Here is a 21,238-nt window from a genome sequence, read left to right as displayed (position 1 = left end):
AAAATATATGTTCTTAGTTTGCTTTCTTCCACTTTTTTGTCAGCACAACAATCTAAAATTAGTGTTTAAAGGCTTGACACATCTACGTTTTACTTAATAGCACCCTGAAAGTATAATTTCATTGTATTGGGTTTGATTATTTTCCTACTACAAAAGAAATACTATAAAAGAAATGATATAAAACGTTTTGTAAGTTCAAATTGTTTCTTTGGCAACCAAAGCTAAGTATCAGTAGTGGGAAGCAGAAGCCATGAAGACAAATAGCTTTAGAAAAACACAATAATCTGTTCATTCTGTAGTAAACAAGTCAAGCATTTTAAAGTTTGCGAAGTCACATGAGAATTACTGCAAGTTGTCTATTAGATAAAGTGCCAAAACTCGCTTCAGGATTAATGTGAAGCCACGTAACACAGTAAGAAAAGGTCTGGAGTAACTTTTTACACTCACAAATTGATACCACAAATCTGTTCTTCAAGAGGCATTTTCATTTATTGATGGAAATTGAGAGTGGAGAATATTTGGTGCCAGATCCTTCTCTAGTTTTAATTTGGGATGCCAATTTTTTAGTGGAGTTTCTGCTTGTTGACCTGTTAGAACCAGTGAAAAAATATATTTGTAGCATTATCTACTCCCTTTCATTATTATTCATTACTTACTTTCTTATTTGATTACTTTCATAGCATTAACTTAAGCACTTACTGATTCTTTTTCCTGTGGAAATTCATTTCCTCGAGATTTTAGCTATCTAGAGACTTGTTAGGGTTTGAAGACACACAAATTAAAGTTGATTTCTGTGCAGTTGTGAGAGAAATGTTGATGCTGCTTCTTTGTGTCTTCTCAGGTATTATTACCCAAATGTCAGAGACCAGCTGGTGGCGAAAGGGACCTTGCCTTTGTCACGGCTCTGTGCCATGGTAACTATGCAGCAGCGGGAAGAAATAGGGATACAGACTTTTAATCTTCCATTGGTCCCCCGGACTGACACCTCAGAGGAATTTCATCCACGGTCTTCAGGTAAGGAAGCCTTTGGGTTTTCACTTCATGTGGTAAAACCAGGCTTAGCAGAGAAGCCTAGGGCAGTGTGTGTTAGTAAAGTCCTTCATCGTGCTGCCTCAGGAGAAGCAGGAAATGAAGATCCATGCGGGTGCAAAGACACAAGGGATATGGATGTATTAGGAACCACAGAAGTGCATGAGCAGGGTCACATAAGCATTAGAGCTTCTCCCACAAAAAGGATGTCGAGATCAACAGCCCAGCTGAACTGCTTCTACACCTGTGAAGGAAGCAAACAGGAGGAGCTTGATTTCACTGTGCAGCAGGAATATTGGGCTGGCCCAAGCTGACTGGCAAAAGTAACACCCATCTACAAGAAGGGCTGGAAGGAGGTTCCAGGGACTTATAGGCCTGTGAGCCTGACCTCAGTGCCGGAGAAGGTCATGGGACAGATCATCTTGCACTTGGCTCACGACAACTCCATGCAGTGCTAAAAGTGGCTGGAAAGCTGGAAAAAGACATGGGGGTGCTGGTGACAGTGGCTGAACATGAGCCCAGGTGTGTCCAGGTGGGCAAGAGGCCAAGGGCACGTGGTGCCCCTGTGCTGGGCACTGCTGAGGCATCTCCAGTCCTATGGGCATTTCTGGGCCCCCCATGGCAGGAAGGACATTGAGGGGCTGGAGCGTGTCCAGAGGAGGGAACAGAGCTGGGGAATGGTCTGGAGCACCAGGAGTGGCTGAGGGAGGCTCAGCCTGGAGAAAAGGAGACTCAGAAGGGACCCTTTCACTCTCTCCAACTCCCTGATGGGAGGGTGGAGCCAGGTGTGGGTCAGGCTCTGTTCCGAGGAAACAAGGGACAGGAGAGGAAACAGCCTCAAGTTGTGCCACGGAAGGTTTATGTTGGATATTAGGGAAAATTTCTTCCCCAAAGGAATTGTCCTGCCCAGAGCAGTGGTGGAGTCCCCATCCCTGGAGGGATTTAACAACCATATGGATGTGGCACTTGGTGACATAGGTTAGTGGTGGCCTTGGCAGTGCTGGGGGAACAGTTGGACTCCCTGATCTTATGGGTCTTTTCCAACCTAATCAATTTGCTGATTCTGTGTGTAAAAATAAAGTCTATTTGCTTCCAAGGCAAATAAAAGTATGTATTTTTGTTGGCAAGTGAAGCCAACCAGGAGTGTTTTTCCTTCCAGCTTTTCACTGTTGCCATAATGAGTGAAAAATCAGGGATTAAGCGTGGGCAACCCTCGAATTCCCAAAAAATTGTATCAAAATGCTTTCCTGACAAATAAGCTGCAAACCTGTAGTGAAACTTCCTATGTAAGACAGGGAAAAGGGGATCTGAAGAAGGGCTGTTTATGATGTGAGCAGAGACATCTCTAAGTTCTCTCGTGGCTTTTTCAAATAACACAAACATCAGCTCTGGGAAGGCCACAAGGAATTATGAGGCAGCTTCTTAGAAAAAAGGGCTGTGAAACGAGCTAGGGCCAGACAGGTGAGGTCACTGTGCCACAGTTACTTTGTAATAGGTGAGTCACATGCAGCAGCAGAACATCTGTTCATTCCAACATCTCTTGGAAGATTTTGTCACTGCAGTGCTATAAAAAGTTGTGTTGAAATGCTTGAGGAGGGTATTTTAAAGCTCTGATAGTGTAAATATGAGGGCTTGTATTAAGTGGTATAGCTAAATATTGATTGTACTGGATGTAACTGTATTAAAAACTGACCACTTTTTTCCTTCCTTTCTTCCATTTAATCCAGGTTTGCTCGATGTGAGTGTGAGATACCAACGATCCATGAAAAAGGCAGGAATAACTGCTCAAGCCATTTCACTTTCTGTACACATACACAGAGCAGCAGGTTTGCAAGCAGCAGCCAGGTAAAGCCTCATTCAAAAAGGACCATTTTTCACTTAAAACAGCTTTATCTGGAGGCAGTAGGCTGAGGGCAGGAGATTGGAACAAATTGTAACTGAACAGCTTTCCATCTGCAGAGACCAAGATTCAAAGTGGGTTCTGCTCTGAAGAAAAATTACCTTTATAAAGTCCATCAGTGGTTATTTTGGCCACTGAAGCTGCAGTACAGGGTGGTATCATTTGTCCAGTGAGGGATGAAGATTGGAAGGGCACAATTTCCTACATTTCCACATTTTTCTACACCATGGGCTGATATAAAATTGATATAAGGCAATACCTATTTGGACATTAGATCTTAGTGTTACTGATGGTATTTGAAAGTTAGCTGAGCTCTCTTTTCTTGCATTTCACTGTGAGAACCTCAGTAAACTAACTAATAAATGAAACATGTTCCTTTCCACCATAAGGCTGCTGCTCAAAGTGCATAGGATCACCTGGATTTAGTTCTAATATGTGATTTTCAAGAATTAGAGAAAAGCCAACACTAGAGTCAATTCTGTAAGAGAAGGATGGCTTCTTTCATTCCAGAGCAATGTTCTGACCCTTTCTCAGTATTGCTGAGCTCCTGGTCCATCTTAATTCAAGTAGACCCTGTAAGATGAGGATCCCTGCCAAAGTCAGGGAAGTGATGGAGATGACCTCAGACTCCTCATCGTTCAGGTGTATGACCTCAGTAATATCTGAGTCTGGTTTACTTGTAAATGATTCCATCTGCAGATTTCCCCTCCTTTTGCTAGTCTGTAAAAATAATTTGTCTTGGCCTTTGGCTCCCTTCTGGAGCAGGGAGCAGGTTCTTTGGGAAGTTATTCTAGATTTCAGTGTATTTCTAAGGGTGCTGAGTAATTTCTCAACCACTTACACAGGTAAGAGGACAGCCATCAGCGATGGACCTCGCAATAGTTCCTCTTCCCATTTCCTATCTGTTCCTAGTTTGTTCAGATGAAAAAAAAGATGACAAATAATATGCAACCAGAACCCACATCTATTTGGACTTTGAACATTCACTGTTCTGTCTCATCTTTTCACCATGAGGCCTTGAAACCTTTGCTTTAATTGTGTTGACTCCTAGATTCCTTGTACATTATATTAATTCTATTTATTCTTTTCTTTTATTTTTTGCATGTTAAATGAAGAGCTGTGGCACAAAAGAACCCTGCAGTCCAGTACTATGCAGGTGTGGGAGTGAATTCTTATGTCTCTGTGCTCCTCTCCTTCCTGCCTGAGGCAGAGACACAAAACACACAAGCCATGGCTTGTACTTTCTGCCCAGAGTTTGAGCATCATGTAGAGTTTCTTTGCAGCCTCATCATTCAGAAAAGCAGTGGAGAATCCTCTAGTCTGGGGGAACTCCTGCAGTCTGGCATCATCATCTTCTCTATCTACCATCAGAGCACCAAGTCAGGTGAGGAGTACCAGTGGTAACAAGGACTGAATGCTGTTGCAGAAATCCCCTTAATTTTTAGTATAGAAAAGAGAATAGTCATAAAATCATAGAATAGTTTGGATTGGAACTTCCAAAAACCATCTGGTCCAAACCCCTGCAATGAGCAGGGCCAACCACCACTAGGGCAACCTGAATGTGAATGTTCCAGGGCCTGTTCTGTGCTACTAGAAGTAATTATCTGAACTGGCTTTGGGAGAGACTGTTCCCCTGGTGCAAAGAGTTTTTAAGACTCTTGGTGATCAAGATCATTTCTTAGATGAAGAGATAATGCATTTAAAAGGATTAAAAGTGTTTTCTGGATGACAGCTGAGCTATTTGCTGTTGAGGCAACAGAGCTTTTCTTTGAAAGGAGGTACTAAATCTTGAGTTTCAGTGTGGTGTATTTACAAAATCATTTCTTTTCCAGCCACTGACAGATTGGCTGATCGGGCCTCGAGAGATTATCTCCTTGGGACAGTCACAATTCCAACCAGAGACCTGCTGACAAGAAGATCAGGTAATGCAGCAGCATTGCACTGCTGACATTCTATGCAAATGCTGTTGGAATTTCTTAAAACAAATTTCATTCCCATTTTTGGAATGAAATGAAATCAAACCCATTTTGTGGTTTGTCCGGGGTTTTTTTAGACCAAAGTTCTTTCAGACCATGTGTTCACTAAAAATCCTGTATTAGAAAATTCATATAAAGGTTGTTGGAATATCTTTTTTCGGGATGCAGGATGAATAGTAGCTGAAGGAATAATCTGAGGCTACTATAAAGAAATTTAACCACATCTCAGCTAAAACGAGCACCTACAATCCTTAGGATATTATTTAGTTTGTTTAGTTTGTTTAGTTTCTACCTTTAAGATGGAAAGTCCAAGAGTTGTAGTGTTTAGTGGAGGATCAGTGATTGCTTTTCAGATGTCAAAGCTGGAAACAAAGGTGTTAGATAATAAGAAAACAGTAGAATTAACTTGTTTGGTTGTTTTTTTTTAAATAAGGTCTAAAATATCTCGATGATCCCTGTGGGTCCGTTCCAGCTCAGAATATTCTGTGAAATATCTGTGAAAAAATTATTCACATACCTTTCCACTCATGATCTCCTCTATCTAGTGTTAGTTTGGGATTATTTTGTCTTGTAGTGATGATGTTTTCATTATTGCCCTGGTTATTTCTGCTTTAAGTTCAGTATAGTTCTCATTTTCTCCAACACAAAATTTTGGGGTTATTTTTAATGGGAAGAGAGAAGGAAATAAATGAGAATACCTAATTTTCTAATTCGAGATCCATGGTATGTAGCTGCATTGTAAAATGGGTGTTGTAAATGAAATGGAAAGCAAAGTGCCTTTGGGATTGGGACTACTGAAATTTTCTGAAGTCTAATAGTTTGCTGCTTTTTCAGTTTAGAAATTATTTCATAAATTCCAAATGAGAAATAAACACCTCAAGTTCTGGTCCTTGACTGTGGCCAGAGAGGTGACAATTCTTCACTGACATTTTCCAAAGGGTGGGATGAGTCTAATGGTGATCTTTCCTCCCGAAGGTATTTCAGGCTGGTTCCCAGTGACCCTCTCCAACAATCCGATGCCTCCACACTGCACAAACATCACACAGGCCATTGTGGGGGGGCTGGAACTTTCTGTTACCTTTGCTCATTGGGGTGACAGAGAGCGTGTTTTGGAAACTGCTAAACTCCTGGGATGGAGCAGTGAGGAGATCCATGAAGACAGCATGGAGGAGAGCAAAGACTGGGAGCAGAGTGCCAACCCAGTGACTGTGACCATCTCCACCCCAAGAGTGTGGCTGCCACTCCACTGTGTGCTGCTGGCAGGCCAGACACACCTCGATAAAAGCACTTTTTGCTACCTCAGGTATAAGCTGTACAACCAGGAAGCCACATGGACTTGCCTTAGGCGGCCAAAATTGAGCAGCGAGGCAGAGAATGTCACAGTGAACTTTAAGAAGCCAAACAAGGTGACGCTCAGAAGGAGCCAAGGGCTGCTGTGGTTCTTCAGGGAGGAGAAATTAGAAATCCAGGTGTGGTGGGCATATGGCAAAGAAGATGAGGTGGAAAGACCACTTGATACAGATCGTCTGATTGGATCTGCCTATGTCGACCTCGCAGCGTTGGCAGAGAGATCAAGGAAAACACTGAGTGTTAGTGGTGAGTTCCTGAAGCAGGGTCGTGTTCATTCCTCCTTATTGGTGATTTAATTTGGTTCCTTCTCTAGTCACTTTAAGCAAAATGTTTACAGCTTTGCTTTGTCCTGCATAGAATCCCAGAATAGTCAGGGTTGGAAGGGACCTCTGGAGATCATCCAGTCCAACCCCCCTACCAAGGCAGGGTCACCTAAGCAGGTGACATAGGAACCCAGGTAGGCTTGGAATGTCTCCAGAAAGGGAGACTCCATGCCCTGCCTGGGCAGCTATTCCAGTGCTCTGCCACCTTCCATGGAAAGAAGTTCTTCCTCATGTTGAGGTGGAACTTGTGTTTTAGTTTATGGCTTTATGGTACCCATCTTCCACCAGGTAGATTTGTGGACAGGTCATTGGCTCTTCTTTTAAATACACTCAGGAAAGGGAGAAGGTACAAGAGTTAAAACAAGTTTTTATTCTGGGTATGTTGTGTGTTGTATTCTGCATAGGTGTATATACAATTATGCAGAGTCACTATTCCCAGGGCTCTCAGGAAGTTGATGTGGTTTAAAACAGTAATCTGAGCTGCGAGGGGGAAAATGAAGGTTTGCCTAATTTGGGGGATTGGTCATGGATTTTAACCTTTCCAAGCTGATCCTTCTGACACCTCGCATAGAAATTACACTGAAAATCAAAATTCCTTTTGCTGGGCTGCTATGAGATCTTTGCTGTAGTGAACTATACCAGCTGTTTCCCAAGCTCCTGCTTTTCCTTTGGCTTGTTCAGCTGGTTGGTTGTGGATTCTCCTGCAGGGGTGTATCCGTTGTTCAGATGCAACGCTGCAGACCTGGCAGGAGCTGCTGTGCGTGTCCACGTCGGCCTCGCTCCCACTCCTGCTGCTCTGCCCAGCGGAATTCCCTGTGCCCAGGAATGCAGCAGCAGTGAGGATGAAGGCACAGGGAAACCCCCTGATCTGAGCCAGCAGGTCCCTGAAAATCAGCAGCTGGATATTTTAAGTCCAGGAATCACCAATGGCAAACCACAGGAAGAAGATGTGATGTTTCTGGAAAACACTGTTGCTGTCAATATCCTTGTAGAAAGAGCAATGCATCTAAGTTTAAAAGGTAATATCACCATCCCCCTTTTTTATTTTCTCTTTTCTTTCTTTTTTCTTTTTTTTTTTTCCTCTCTTTTTTTTTTTTCCTCTGTTCATACTCCAGCAAAATTTGGAACTTGCAGCCCCAATCACTGTGTAAGTACAGGAAAAGCAGGAGATTAAACTATTCAGCCTGTCTCCATGAATACAATCCAAAATATAAGTAACATTATGTTCCCTGTTACAGATGACAGCTGAATTCTGAAGTTAAGCCTTACCTGAATAACTAAACCTGAGACTCTCCTATCTTTGCTCTTTGCTTTGAAATTTAGGCTGAGTGTATTAAAATATTCCTTCCTGGCAGGGGATGTTTGGGTTTTGATGTGCAGTAGTTGGGGAATTCATGGGTTTATGGAGCCTTTTCCCTGGTCTATAAAGGAATCTCTGTGTTCAAGATGGGTTAAACCCTTTCAAACACATCAGGGGCTCTGGCCTTCACCTTGGGCCAAAATACAAATAGGAGTAAGGAACTGATCCCAGGTGAGTTTGCTGGAAACATCTCTGTTAAGATCCACGGTTTCACCCTCCAGGTGATATGCCATGAATATGGCATGGATGAAAGTATGACATGAATTGAAAATTCAGCTTTTTGCCCCTGAGAACACAACTAAAAGTCAAATATAAACCATCATTTAAGTGTGTGTAATTCCAAAAGATTCTGAGCCCTGCAGATGGATTTTTTTGTAATGATTGTAGAATCTTCTGGAATTCATAGTCTTTGGGCAACTGATATGACATTGTTTGCTACTGCAAAGTTTCTGGTGAGATAAAGGAGGTTTCTTCTGAATATTGCAGAAACATTGCAATATTTCTGTTTTTAATTTACCATTTTAGGGGATTTTTGGAAGTAACTAATTGAGAGGCAATGGATACGCTGAAACAAATATAAGCTGGTTTCAAGAAGAAACTTTGTTCCTTATTACTGTCAAACAGGTGGCTCAGCACGGAGAGTAGCTCAAGCACTGGATAGGGTCCTGTGGACCTGGATTTTATTCCTAGCTTTGCCTCTGACCTTTCAGATGATCTTGGGCAAATGGTTTTTCCATTTCTCCCTTGAATATTCCAGTTTCTGCTCTGTAAATGTTCATGTAATATTTGCTCCCATTGTAAACATAAAGGGCTTTCAGCTCCACCAATGAAAAGAAGTATTTTCTAGATGGTGGATTTCTTTGCTAATTGTCTGGTTTTAATTGCTGAACTGTCTTTAGATTTTTTTATTATTACTATTGATAACAAATTTGTATTTAAATTCTGTGTAATTTTAGGAAGTCCTTTGACAGAACGGGAAGTAACAGCCCCCAGTAGCTGTGTGTCATTTGCTGTTGCTGGTGCAGATGCTCCAATAACTACTCCAGTAGTAGAAAATACAGACTCACCAGTCTGGGACTTCCAGGAACAAACCAGGTAAGAAATGGGAACTCCCAGAGAAACACCCTGGATCTGAGAGCCAGGCCAAGTGTGAAAAGGACATGCATGTCATGGAATCACAGGTTTGGGTTGGAAGGGACCTTAAAACTCATCCAGTTCCACCCCCTGCCATGGGCAGGGACACCTTCCTCTAGACCTCAGCAGATCAAGTCATGCATATTCAGGAATATTCAGGAATAAACCTGTGTTTCCAATCTAGTGGCTCTTCTGCCGTTTCTAATACCTGAATTGCTTCAAACAACTTAAAAACTATTCTACAATTTGACAGTTCAATTTTCAGTTTGGGTTTATTTTATTTCCAGGAATGAACCTCAAACATTACAGCTTTCAACCATGACCTCAGTACTTTGCTGTCACTGTGTTGTGGGGTCATGAAATAAGCATATTTCTGTTCCTTCATGGTTTTATTGTCCCATCTTTTAAATATGCAGCAAGAGTGAGGAGAGGGAAATAAGCAGAAACCCAAACCAAGTAAATATAATTATGCTTTGAGGGCTCAATAATTTTGGGGTTTGTTTTTTTCCTGCCCCTATCAGTCCAGAAAGAAACTGGGTAGATACAGTGGCATTGAAACTCCAGAGGCATTTTACTGTACTCCTTCTTTTTCCTGTTTTGCATAAAATATTATGATTTTTGTTCTTAACAGATTATCCAAAGAGCTTCTGCTGGATCCACAGCAAACCTTGGTCTTCAAAGTGTGGCACAAAGCAGGTAAAGTTTGTGGTACAGTATTGAGAGGAGTGTATTCTCTGCATCCCTTTTCTTGGGTTACTTGTATTTAATTCAAGGAAAATAAATTAAATAAATCAAAGACTAGAATTGTGATGACATTTTTACCTTGCACGAGAAGAATGCTAGAGATAAATACCTACTGATTTCTCAGCCCTCAGCATCTTCCTTCTCCCCATTAATCATCTTAGAAGGTTTGGTTTCTTTGTATTCTTTCAGTTTTATTTTGACAGCACTTTAGAGGTTGGATTTTCCTACTGAAGGAAATTCTTTACTGTGTTCTTTCTGTCAAAGAAACTCTTTACTCTGTTCTTTACTATCTCTTTCTTCAAAAATGCTGTGTGGTGTCTCTGCAGTTGGTTGAAGCGTAACCAGTTGTAACCAAATACTTTTATTTCTTTTTTTTTTAATATTAAAGTTCAGCTGTCTGATTTTTGCTTCCAAAATAAACTTCCTCAGCCTTCCTCTGTATTAGCCAGAGTAATGTGTGTTTACAGTGATACTCCTGCCAATCCCTCTCCCTTCCCTGGGCTTTCACTGGTTCTGCAGGGACATTTTTAGTTAAATAAGATAACCAAATAACATCCTCTTCTTGGATAGGATTGGTTGTTCTGGAAATTGGGTCTATTTCCAAGACATAATATAAGGGCTGTATAGCTGACTGTGTTTCAGCATTCCTGAAAATGCTTCATTTCAATGAATATGTGTTTCATATCCTTCTTCTCCAGAGACTGAGCGAGTGATTGGATTTGCATCCGTGGACCTTTCCCCTCTCCTTTCCGGCTTCCAGCTTGTGTGTGGGTGGTACAACATCACAGATTTCAGTGGGCAGTGCCGAGGACAGATTAAAGTAGCCATTTCCCCTCTCCAAAACATAAATAATCTCAAAGAAGAAAGACAGGCCAGGGCCCGAACCCAGCCGGAAAGTTCTTCTGTACGTGCTTCCATTTCCTCCCCTCTGATATTTAATCAGATTCCTCCTAATTAGCACCGAGTCTCTGGGTTTCTGAGCAAATTCACAGCATTCTCATGGGCCAGTCTGTGTAAAGGTATCAGAAACACTTAATTCCTTAGGAATTCTGCTCCATGTGTCCATGAGAGCTGCACACCAACACTAGTTACAGCACTCAAACCAAGTCATGGACATTCCCAGTAGCTTCACTCTGCTGTTTGGAATTTTTTTTAGGGTAATAATCTAAATAGTGTGGGTTTGGATGTCTGGGAACTTGGCATTGTTCTGTTCTGTTTGCTGCTTTGGGTGGCAGCTGATGGCCAAAAACATACCATAAATTCAGCCTTTCGTTTCTAATTTGGCAGGAATCTGTTTTTCTGGAAGATTTGTCATTTCTTCTGGGTTTTTCTTTATTCTCTGGACTTTCCAGATACACTGGGGTGTGTTATACACATGTAATGGAGCCCCTATCCTACTTTTCATCTGTTTCCTCTTTGATACATGGGAGGAATTAACAGAAGTGTCTGAAATGAGAGTGTTGTGAAATGGTACTTTGGCCCAGTGCTGGAAAATCCACTGAAAATTTAAAGCTATTTAGAAAATGTGAGGTTTTGTTAGTTCAGCAAGATAATACTTTAATTTCTCTTATTTTCCTCCTGTGGAAGACTCATGTACAGTGTTCCTCTTCATTCTAGGGGAAGGCAAGCTTTCTACCATTTCCTGGTAATGCTGCAAACTTTTCCAAGAAGATGCTAAATTCCTTGTCAAAGGAAGTGAGTGTTTCTACCCAAGAGTGGTGAGTCCACAGACCATCAACCTTCTTGATTATTTTCAGGGCTCAGATGAAAAAGGCAAACCCTGTCAAAGGTCTTGCTCTTAAAAACTAGAGGAAATTCCCCTTCCTAGTGAGAGGGCAGCACAGGAGATTGCAATTCTGGGACAGGTTCCTTTCGACACAACCCAGGTGTTCTTTTTCTTCTCACTGATATTTTCATTTACACCCTTGTAAATTAGGATTTACATGATGCCATTCCTAAAACTGGCAGGTTCTTCTTCCAGGCTCTGATTGTGTCTGTCTTTACTTTTATTTTTAATAAGTTAAGAGAGAGTATTCCTGATATATCCCCTTTATTTTGCCATAAATTCTGCCTATGACCAGTTAATGATAGCTGGTAAAATGCTGTAGTATTACATATTCCAGGAGTAAGACTGTCAGATATCCTGCAGTAATTCCTGCTTTCTGTTCCTTAAAACAAACACCAAATATATTTAACTAGTGATAGAGTGTTTTAATTCATGATTTGTTTAATTAGCCTACAGAGATGGTCCTTTTCCCACATGTATCTTTGAAGTTTAGAGGGATCATGGTTCCACCATTATGGGATCTGAGCTAGCGTGGGAGCTGTCAGTGGGCATGGAGAATTCCCAGCCACACCATTAACTTGATTTTGGTGTAAATGCCATTCCCATAGACATTTGAAAGAACTAATTGTGGCTCTTTAAAGGATTTCAAGACACTGGATATTCTTAGTTGGCAGACTCTTCACAATTAGAGATTTCAACCTGGTTTTTGGCGTTAAACACAGGGCTGTTCTTAGCAGGATTAGTACGCCTGGAACACACACACCTCGTCATGAAGAGCACATGCAGAATGTGCGCAGGTTCCACGAATCCCTGCAGCAGGAGGGGAACACGCGTCGGGCAGCAAGGCTGGACTCGGCATCACCGTCATCGCGTGCCGGTCTCCTCACTGCCCTCAGGTAAAATTACAAGGGAATGCCAAGCCTTGGGTTTGCAGAGCAGAGCTTGGAAGTGAAGGATCCAATTTCGAAGGACTGGACTGAAACAGCATTAGCAGTGTTTCCAGATCAGGAGAGAGTGCCTGGATTTATCTCTCCTGTCACGCAACACGTGCCATGAAGCCAACAGTCCACTGTTTACAAAGATAAGCTGTAAGGATTTTTATGGTGTGTGGAGCAGGTTATCCTTTCCCAACAGGATGCATTTCTATTTGCTAGAAGCACTTTTCTCCTGACTGTATTCTAGGTTTAAATCAGGTATAAATTTAGAAGAATATTAAAGTCTGTAGGACTGAACGAGACTTTCTGAGGTGTTTGATCTCTTCCCCTGCTACCACAAGCAATATATCTTAAAATCCTTGGATCTTATGCAGGTAGGAATCCTCAGATTTTTATCAAGCTCAGACACAAAATCAATTAATATTCTTGACTTTATGACATGTTGGAAGGTCATCTCAAATCCAACTGCTTTGATTAAATAAGTTTAAAACTAGCTCTTTTTTTAACTTCCAGCCTAAGTTTCATGGCTAATTCAGGATTTGTTCATGAGTGTTATCCTCTTACTTAGAGCAATCTCAACATTTACCTACTGATCTATTTTTCAATAATCTTTAATCTTGTATTTGCATATTTACATGCTGTTGACTAGAAAGATACAATTAAAACCCATTCACCACAGGCTTTTTTATCCCATTCTTACCAAATTTCTTACCACTGCTTCCAGAAGAAACTTGAATGAGCTGGATGAGGTTCAAAGATACTTCAGCCAGAAGCTGACCAGGTCTTTTCCTGACTTCAGTTACGGCAACACATCCAAACCAAGCCATAAGGAGCAGGAGAGGGACCATCATGGCTCCATGAGCAGAGAAGTGGATCCCAAAGGATGCCATCTTTTGGAAAAATCCAGTCAGTTGGTGTCTCAGGTCAGCAGTCTAATCAATGGTAAGTTGTTGCTGCGAGTAGCAAAATGACATGGAAATCAATTTAAAAGCTGATGCTTTTAAAATAATTTATCAGAATAGAGAATAAACTGTAGCTCAGAGCTACAATTGCTGCCAGTGGAAAAGTTACTCCATGCTTTTTCTGCCAGTGGCTCCCTACAGGGAAGCAGCTCTTCCAAGAGATGGAGTTAAAGGACACATCCCTTTTATGCCAGGATTTGCTGTTCTTGTATCACCACCTTCAACTTCTCTTTTTTTTTTTTCTCTTTATTCTCCAAGTTTTGCTCTTTTTATTTCCCTTCTTATCCTTAGTAATTGTTTTTCTGCTTCTTTACATGCTCTTCTCTACAATCTGCCTCAGACTCTTCCTTCTCCTTTCCCAAATGTCCTCCACCATTCCCTTGGAGCAGGACTTGCCTTGGAATTGTTTCCCATTTTACCTAACACTGCGAGCTGTGAATAGGATTTGCTCACTAGGAACCAAAAAAAACGTGATTGTGGCTTTTTAAGGAATTTGTAAAATCCCTAGAGATTCTCAGGATTGCATAGATTTAATTAATTCCAATCCCCTTTTTCAGGGTCTGTGTTAGGAAACGCAGCCCTGTTGTTTGCAGCCCTGACAATTTTACCACCACAGCTGAGCAACAGTGAATTCCTGTGTTACAAATATTTCATTAACAGTTGTCTATCATTTGATCCAAGTTGGGAAATTCGACTGGAAGCTGGAAAATATCAGTAACAACTGTGTGCATAAAACTGGGGAACCTGTGGAATGGAAAGGTGGAAAGATTATCCTGCCCACCTTTCCTGTCTAGATTATTTCTTTTTCCTTCTCATGTGCTGTGAACTGTCCAAACTGGATTTAACCACTCCAAAATACCAATAGAGTCATAGAATTATAGAATCACAGAAGGTTTGGGTTGGAAGGGACCTTAAAGATGATCCAGTTCTTCCACCTTCTGCCATAGGCAGGGACACCTCCCACTAGACCAGGTTGCTCCAAGGCCCATCCAACCTGGCCTTGGACACTTCCAGGGATGGGACAGCCACAGCTTCTCTGGGCAACATGTGCCAGGGCCTCACCACCCTCACAGCCAAGAATTTCTTCTCAATATCCCGTCTAACCCTGCCCTCTGACAATGGAAAGTTATTCCCCCTTGTCCTGTCACTCCATACCCTTGTCCAAAGTCCCTCTCCAGCTCTCTTGGAGCCCCTTTAGGCACTGGAAGGGGCTATAAAGTCTCCCCGGAGCCAGTATTTTGCCTTTTTCATTGGGATTATCTGGAGAAAGCCAAAATAAATCAATTGTAAGCTGAATTGTTGTTCCATGCATTCACTGATGCTGTTTTTTGTTAACCAGACTTACAGACCATAACTAAAAATAGCAGAGAAGCTTCTAATGTACATCCAGACAGCAGCAGGAAGCCAGGTGCTGTGGATGCATCCAGCTGGAAGGAGGAAGGAGCCAGACTCGAAGTCCATCAAGGCCAGCTGGACTTGGACCCGCCCAGAATTTCCAGTGATCCACAGCAGCCGTGCAATTCTGGGAGACCTGTGTTTGAGAGACACATGTTGCACAAACTCCTAGACCCCATTGTCCCTGAAGATGAGCATCCAGTGGATTATATCCAGGACGATGAAGGTGCTTTTGACATCCAGCCACACAGTGAAGAGGAATATGAGGAAGATGTTATAGAGCCACAAACTCTCAATGAAATAACAACCGTAACAGACAGGATGAGTCCCTGGTCCAGTGTGATCTCTGAAACTGGGCAAGGGGCTGAGCAGCATTCCGTGGACTCCAGGCCTGGAGATCAGCACTCCATGGATGTGGGTTGTTTCCAAAGGGAAAACAGCAGCACCAGCATCCTGCAAGGGGACAACCAGAGCGAGCTCACCGCCCTGAGCCCATCCACGAGCCCCCATGCTGGTGGGAATGGCAAGAGTCCTTGGGAAGCAACGGAAGGCTTCCAAAGCTTCAACAGCGGCATGGAAACAGCAGAGAAGGAGCCTCTTCAACCTGCTGGACGGAGCCTCTGGGACAGAGCATTTAACTCTGAACCCAGAAAGAAGAATGTCGAGGTCCATGCAGGCTCCAAGGAATTACTGCCGTTCCCAGGAGACATGGATTTAATCAACCCAAAAACCAGAGGGAGAGAGGAGGAGGAAAACGCAGAGGATTTAAATGAAGAGCATCGTGACAAGGAAGGAAGTGGTTCTGATGAGAATTGTGTTAGGAGTGTATCAACCCAAGCTGGCTCGGAAAGAAACAGTGAGAGTTTTCCTGATGACGCCAGTGAAGACCCACTGGAAGGGTCAGAAAACTCCATCAAACCAAAAATCACTTTGTATCCTTTTTACTCTTTCCTTAAATACTCCTTGCATTCCCAGAGCCTGTCTTCCTGCTTACTTAGACTGTCCCTGGCCTCAGGAAAGAGAAATTCACTATGTGGAGCTCTTCCCTGGAAAATGAAGACCCTGTTACTTGTGTTTCACACAATGTAGTGATAACTCTCTTGAAGCTTTTAACCAGTATATTTTGTGATCTTCATTTTGGATAATTCCATTGTGTCTTCTTGCATTTTTTCCCATGTTGTTTTTCTCCATGTAAAAGAGCTCTTGTGTTTCTTCTGTGTGAAAAGAAATGTGATTTATTTTGCTTTTAAGATACTTCCCAACGTTTCTTGCACAGATCCCAAATCTTGCACTCAGTTCCACTAAGCATTCTTGGAATTTTTGCAGGATGAAGTGCTCTACAGATTTGTGAGGTATTGCTGTAAATCAGGTCAGTGTTCCATGCTCTGTGAGAGAACCAGGCATTCAGAACAATAGAATATTGATTTAAATGAATGAGATTCACTGTCTGGGATCCATTAACAAGTTTATTGCACATCTGGAGCTGTGTGCAACTACTCGCTGCCAAAGGTTGTTCCTTAACAGCTCTGCTCAGATCTGATCCTGTCATTGTTCCGAACTTCTTCCTCCCGCCCCAGGAGATGGAAGCCTCCATGAGACTGCTCAGCACTTCTTCTCATCCTTCCACAGTTCTGAAAGTAAGTATGGGATGCCATTTCCTTCACTGTCAAACTTAAGTCCATTCCTTAAAGCAGGAACAGAAGTACTTCTCTCTTCTTTTGCCTGCCAGCGCTTGGCTTAGAGGTAGTTGCTTCCAAATCATGTCAAGGAGAATCTTCCTGATCCCTTTTCTCTCTGTCAGGATCATTTTTAACGTTCAGTGTTCATAAGTGTGTTGTCTGGGCTCATCAGGATGAAATGAGGGAATTTGCAGCAGGAGAGGCTTTCCTGGAGAGGCATCAAGTAACTGTTCTGCGACACAGGGAATAGCAGAATAACTGGCATGATTGTTCCTCCTGCAGCAAAGCTGTGTTTTGCTGAGGTTCACTTTTTTATGTGCATAAATATTTATTTACTGCAAGAGGTTTGTGGCTCAGTCATTTTGAGGTCTACATATTAATCTTATTTTCAGTACTTTTCATAAAAAAGAGGGAAAGCGACTTCTTACACAGGGAGATAGTGATGGGATAAGGGGGAACAGTTTTAGACTAGAAGAGGAGAGATTTAGGTTGCATATTAGGAGGAAGTTCTTTGCTGTCAGGGTGGTGAGGCCCTTGCACAGGTTGCCCAGAGAGGCTGTGGCTGCCCCAGCCCTGGAAGCATTCAAGGCCAGGTTGGATGGGCCTTGGAGCAACCTGGTCTAGTGGGAGGTGTCCCTGCCTATGACAGGGGGGTTGGAACAACGTGAGCTTTAAGGTCACTTCCAACCCAAAACATTCAGTGAGTCTGTGATTTTATAGAAAAGTTTATTAACTCTCTCATTTTTAAAATCCATCCTCATGCCCCCTCTCAGAGCAGCGTGTGGAAGAGAAGGACCTCAAGAACTGGAAGCCCAAGTCTGACGGAGAAAAAGAGTAAAAAAAAAAATCTGGGTTTCATGAGGCTCTGCAAAACTCGGACCCCTGGAAGGTGGTCACAGATCCAGGCTGAGGCCTGAGCTGCCGCAGCACCTCCTGAGGTCCCCACATCCTCACAGCAGGAGATGAGACAGCATTTTTGTGTCAAAATGCTGCCAGCCATCCCACCTCACCACTGCTTCATCAATCTGTGAGGGAAGACTGGGAAAGCAGCGAGTCAGACAAGCCAGAGAGGGGTGGCAGGAGCACTGGAAAAGCCAGGAGAGATGTTTGCCAGCTGCCATGTGAGTGAGAGGAGTCTGGTGATCTTCAGAGAACAGCTCGGATTGCAGCCATGCTGTCACACTCAGTGTTGGCTGAACTGTGCAGAAACCAAACACCCAGGTTTAGAAACTGATGTTCCCAAGGCCAGTTAGAATGAAAACTATGAGAAAGCAGTTTTGGTGAACTCTATTTTACCATTGGCAGCAGCAAATGTTCTTCACACAGGGTGTTTGATGGAGCACGAGGCACAACAGAGTCCTGTCTCAGCAGACCCTACAAGTGCTGCAGCTAATCCTGGAATGAGGCTGGTTTGAGATTAGCTATATCCAAATAGTGCCTTGCTAATAGTCTATCTAATTATTAATCATTTTCAGGGCTGTATTTCCAGCCACTCAGCTCAGAACTGCCCAGAGAGGGAATTCAAATAAAACTGGTATTAGTGTTAAACCACAGGGTTCCATGAGTTCAGAGCTATTGGATCCTACCTTATTCTATTCTGATTCGTCAAGGACACTGTTTCCAGTGACATAAAGGTTCCTTAGAGTGTTTATTTTGTAGGTCATACAGAGGGAAATCAATGCATCATCTTATCTGGGAGTGATCAACAAACAGCCTGAAAAAGAATCATGGAATCCCAGAGTGGTTTGGGTTGGAAGAGACCTTAAAGCTCATCCAATCTCACCCCCTGCCTTGAGCAGGGACACCTTCCACTAGAACAGGTTGCTCCAAGCCCTGTCCAGCCTTGAACACTTCCAGGAATGGGGCAGCCACAGCTTCTCTGAGCAACCTGTGCCAGTGCTTCACCGCCCTCGGGAAGAATTTCTTCCCAATATCCCATCTAACCCTGCCCTCTGGCAGGAGGGAGCCATCCTCTCTTGTCCTGTCACTCCAAGCACTTGTCAAAAGTCCCACTCCAAATATTTTTTATTTCTTTCCCCCCTCACCTCTAGGAATATTCCAAAAGGATAAAAAAACCAGTTTTACTTAGAAAAATTCTTATTTGTATATAGATAGGTTTACCTTCAGTGGGAATTAGACACAGCCTTGAGCAAATTCACAATAACAGGTTTTATATGTTCTAAAAATGTCGATGGCAGCAACAGCCGAAACATCCTTTTTTGGTTGTGTTATGTGTTCTTGATCTGCTGGGTCTACTTGATTTCCTGCATGGAAAGCAGGAATAGGTGCAACTCCCAGGGGAGGTTGTAGCCTGTTAACACACTTGTGTTTGTTCTCCTTCATCCCTGGGCACAAACAAAACCACCAGCAAACCTGCTGAGCCACAGTCCTGAAATATTCCCTGGCTCCAAACCCTACCTTCTCCATGACCTATAAAATGCTCATGGATCTGTTTGCTTTAATCCAGCCCCTGGATAATCCTCAGCTGGTGTCAGTGTCACTGCCATTCCTATAAAAAGAAAAGTGAAGTGTGATCCTCAGTGCACGATCCCTTTCCCAATGGAATGTGGGAGCTTCCTGCCTGAGCACCAGACACTTGAAGTCTAAGAGAGAGAGAGAGGGAGAATCCTGGGATGGGCTCTGTGTGTGGTCAGGTCGAAGTATGGATGAGCCTTTTCCTGGGGCGAGGAGTGGTGTAAACACAACATTTTGGATGAGTGCTCAGGAAAATATGCAGGAGGTGAAAACTGATGACTAGAAACTGCCTGTTTGATGGATCAAAAGGGAGGTTTGATCTCCAAAAAAAGAGCAATGGAGCTGGGGAAGAGTCTGGAGCACCGGGAACAGGGGAACTGGGGGGGGAATTCAGCCTGGAGAAAAGGACGCTGAGAGGGAACCTTCTTGCTCTTTCCAACTCCCTGACAGGAGGATGGAGCCAGGTGGGGGTTGGGCTCTGCTCCCAGGGAACAAGGGACAGGACAAGAGGAAATGGCCTCAAGTTGTGCCAGGGTAGGTTTAGGTTGGATATTGGGAAAATTCTTTCCCTAAAAGTGTTGTCCAGCACTGGCACAGGCTGGAGTCCCATGTGGATGTGGCACTTGGGGACATGGGTTAGTGGTGGCTTTGGCAATGCTGGGGAATGGCTGGACTCGATGATCTTATGCATCTTTTCCAACCTCAGCAATTGCATGATCCATGACTCTGGTTATCTGTGCAAGCTGGGAGTGTTAACAGTGCTTTTAAACCTCTCTCACTTTGATTCAGGCCTGTACGTGTAGAAAAGCAGCAAGGAGAGCTGCTAAACCTTTCCCACAGCTGGAAGTTCATTTTTAGGAACATCCTTGGGATAGATACACACATCCTAACACCTCTGCATCCTGCACATTGGAATAGAGGTGTGAAAATGAGAGGAGGTCTATTTTAGCCGCTTCTATCTGAAACAACGTGTTAGTGATGTGTTTTTCGAGCACACCTTGTTTACTGACTTCGTGAGCAAACAAACTGCTCTCTTTCACCTCAGTGAGGTCAAATAGCATCAAACACCTGCTCCTGTGTCGTGGTTTCCATTCCTGGAAGTGTTCAAGGCCAGGTTGGAGCAACCTGGTCTAGTGGAAGGTGTCCCTGCCCATGGCAGGGGGTTGGAACAAGGTGATCTTTAAGGTCCCTTCCAATTCAAACAAGTCTGGGATTCTATTCCTCACTTTCAAAACGAGAGGTGCTGGCTCTCCATCCCTGGCTGAGCACGACAACATGTGTGGCACATGGAAAAGGGGAACTGTGAGAGGTGGGAAGTGCAGTCTCATGCACCTCTGAAACAGGGTTAATTAGCAGATTTGGGGAATTTTCTAGAGAGCTGCATAGTGATGAACTCCAGGATCAGCACTGAGTCTGGTTACTGCCCCTCTCCAACTGCTCCTGATGTTTTGGCTGTTTGTGGACACATGGGCAGAAAACAGTGTGGGAAAAATGAGCTACTGACTTGGTCTTCTGTGGACAGTCCTGCGCTACCCAAGAAAGGTGCTTTCTGCAGAGAGCAGCTCTCTCTGCTGGTTTTTAAGCTTCCACTGTTGCCAGGTCTGCATTTAACCTCTCTTGGCTCCTGACATTTTGTTTTAGGAAAATCATCCTGGAGAATTGTTAAGAAGAAACAAGAGAAAAGAAAAGATTCTCCTAATTATCCATGTATGTTATTTCAGTGTGATAAAATGGGAAGTGTTCTAAATATATTTATCTGCACACTGTCACTTGAGCCTGTAATGTACAGTTAACCAAACACAAGGACTCGCTTGTTCCTAAAAAAGCCATTTGCTCTAAACATCAGAGAGGAGCTCACTGAAACAGAATCCTGGTCCCTCCCTCTTGGGAGGGAGCTGGTCACCTCAAAAGACCTTTCCTGGGACTCAGAGAAGCAGTGATGTAGGTGAAAGGCCAGACTGGTGGATCAGCTTTCCAGGAGCCTTTCCTGGCCCCGCAGCTTCATCCTCTAAAGGCTCCCAGAGCCAGATCATGGCTTTCTCAGTGCTTCATATGCATGAGCTGGCTCTCGCTGGGAAAAACATGAGTTTCTTTGTAGCTGAAATTACCTGTCTTTAGTGCTACAGGAACATCTGGGACAAAGCCAGGCTTCTGGGAGGCTGCCAACAAACCACAGAGGAGGTGACACTG

At 43.2% G+C, this 21,238-nt stretch overlaps 1 protein-coding gene and 1 long non-coding RNA gene across 17 annotated transcripts in view; one reads left to right on the top strand and one right to left on the bottom strand.

Annotated features, from left to right (window-relative positions):
• C2CD3 (C2 domain containing 3 centriole elongation regulator) overlaps positions 1-21,238 on the top strand; it is a 41,444-nt gene that overhangs the window by 18,145 nt on the left and 2,061 nt on the right. For 10 of the 16 annotated variants that reach the window (XM_064644059.1, XM_064644062.1, XM_064644054.1 and 7 more), the window contains 15 exons: positions 842-1,014; positions 2,757-2,874; positions 4,045-4,313; positions 4,762-4,851; positions 5,881-6,501; positions 7,286-7,597; positions 8,895-9,033; positions 9,704-9,768; positions 10,515-10,720; positions 11,434-11,534; positions 12,325-12,498; positions 13,262-13,479; positions 14,839-15,826; positions 16,429-16,531; positions 17,347-18,121. In XM_064644059.1, the coding sequence (XP_064500129.1) occupies positions 842-1,014; positions 2,757-2,874; positions 4,045-4,313; positions 4,762-4,851; positions 5,881-6,501; positions 7,286-7,597; positions 8,895-9,033; positions 9,704-9,768; positions 10,515-10,720; positions 11,434-11,534; positions 12,325-12,498; positions 13,262-13,479; positions 14,839-15,826; positions 16,429-16,531; positions 17,347-17,490 (3,721 nt within the window). In that variant the 3' untranslated portion in view covers positions 17,491-18,121. Of the gene's footprint in view, positions 1-841; positions 1,015-2,756; positions 2,875-4,044; positions 4,314-4,761; positions 4,852-5,880; positions 6,502-7,285; positions 7,598-8,894; positions 9,034-9,703; positions 9,769-10,514; positions 10,721-11,433; positions 11,535-12,324; positions 12,499-13,261; positions 13,480-14,838; positions 15,827-16,428; positions 16,532-17,346; positions 18,122-21,238 lie in introns of those variants that run through there. The other 6 variants (XM_064644057.1, XM_064644056.1, XM_064644053.1 and 3 more) reach the window with 5 other exon arrangements.
• Positions 17,286-18,956, bottom strand: LOC135409057 (uncharacterized). The gene is made up of 2 exons (XR_010428000.1): positions 18,695-18,956; positions 17,286-17,771 (listed from the first exon to the last, which is right to left on the bottom strand). It is a non-coding gene; the product is annotated as an uncharacterized LOC135409057 (long non-coding RNA).

The sequence above is a fragment of the Pseudopipra pipra genome, chromosome 2 (genome assembly GCF_036250125.1).
Source record: "Pseudopipra pipra isolate bDixPip1 chromosome 2, bDixPip1.hap1, whole genome shotgun sequence".
NCBI classification, from domain to species: domain Eukaryota; kingdom Metazoa; phylum Chordata; class Aves; order Passeriformes; family Pipridae; genus Pseudopipra; species Pseudopipra pipra.
The sequence above is the reverse complement of the archived record's forward strand: the minus strand, read 5'-3'. Positions and strand labels throughout refer to the sequence as shown.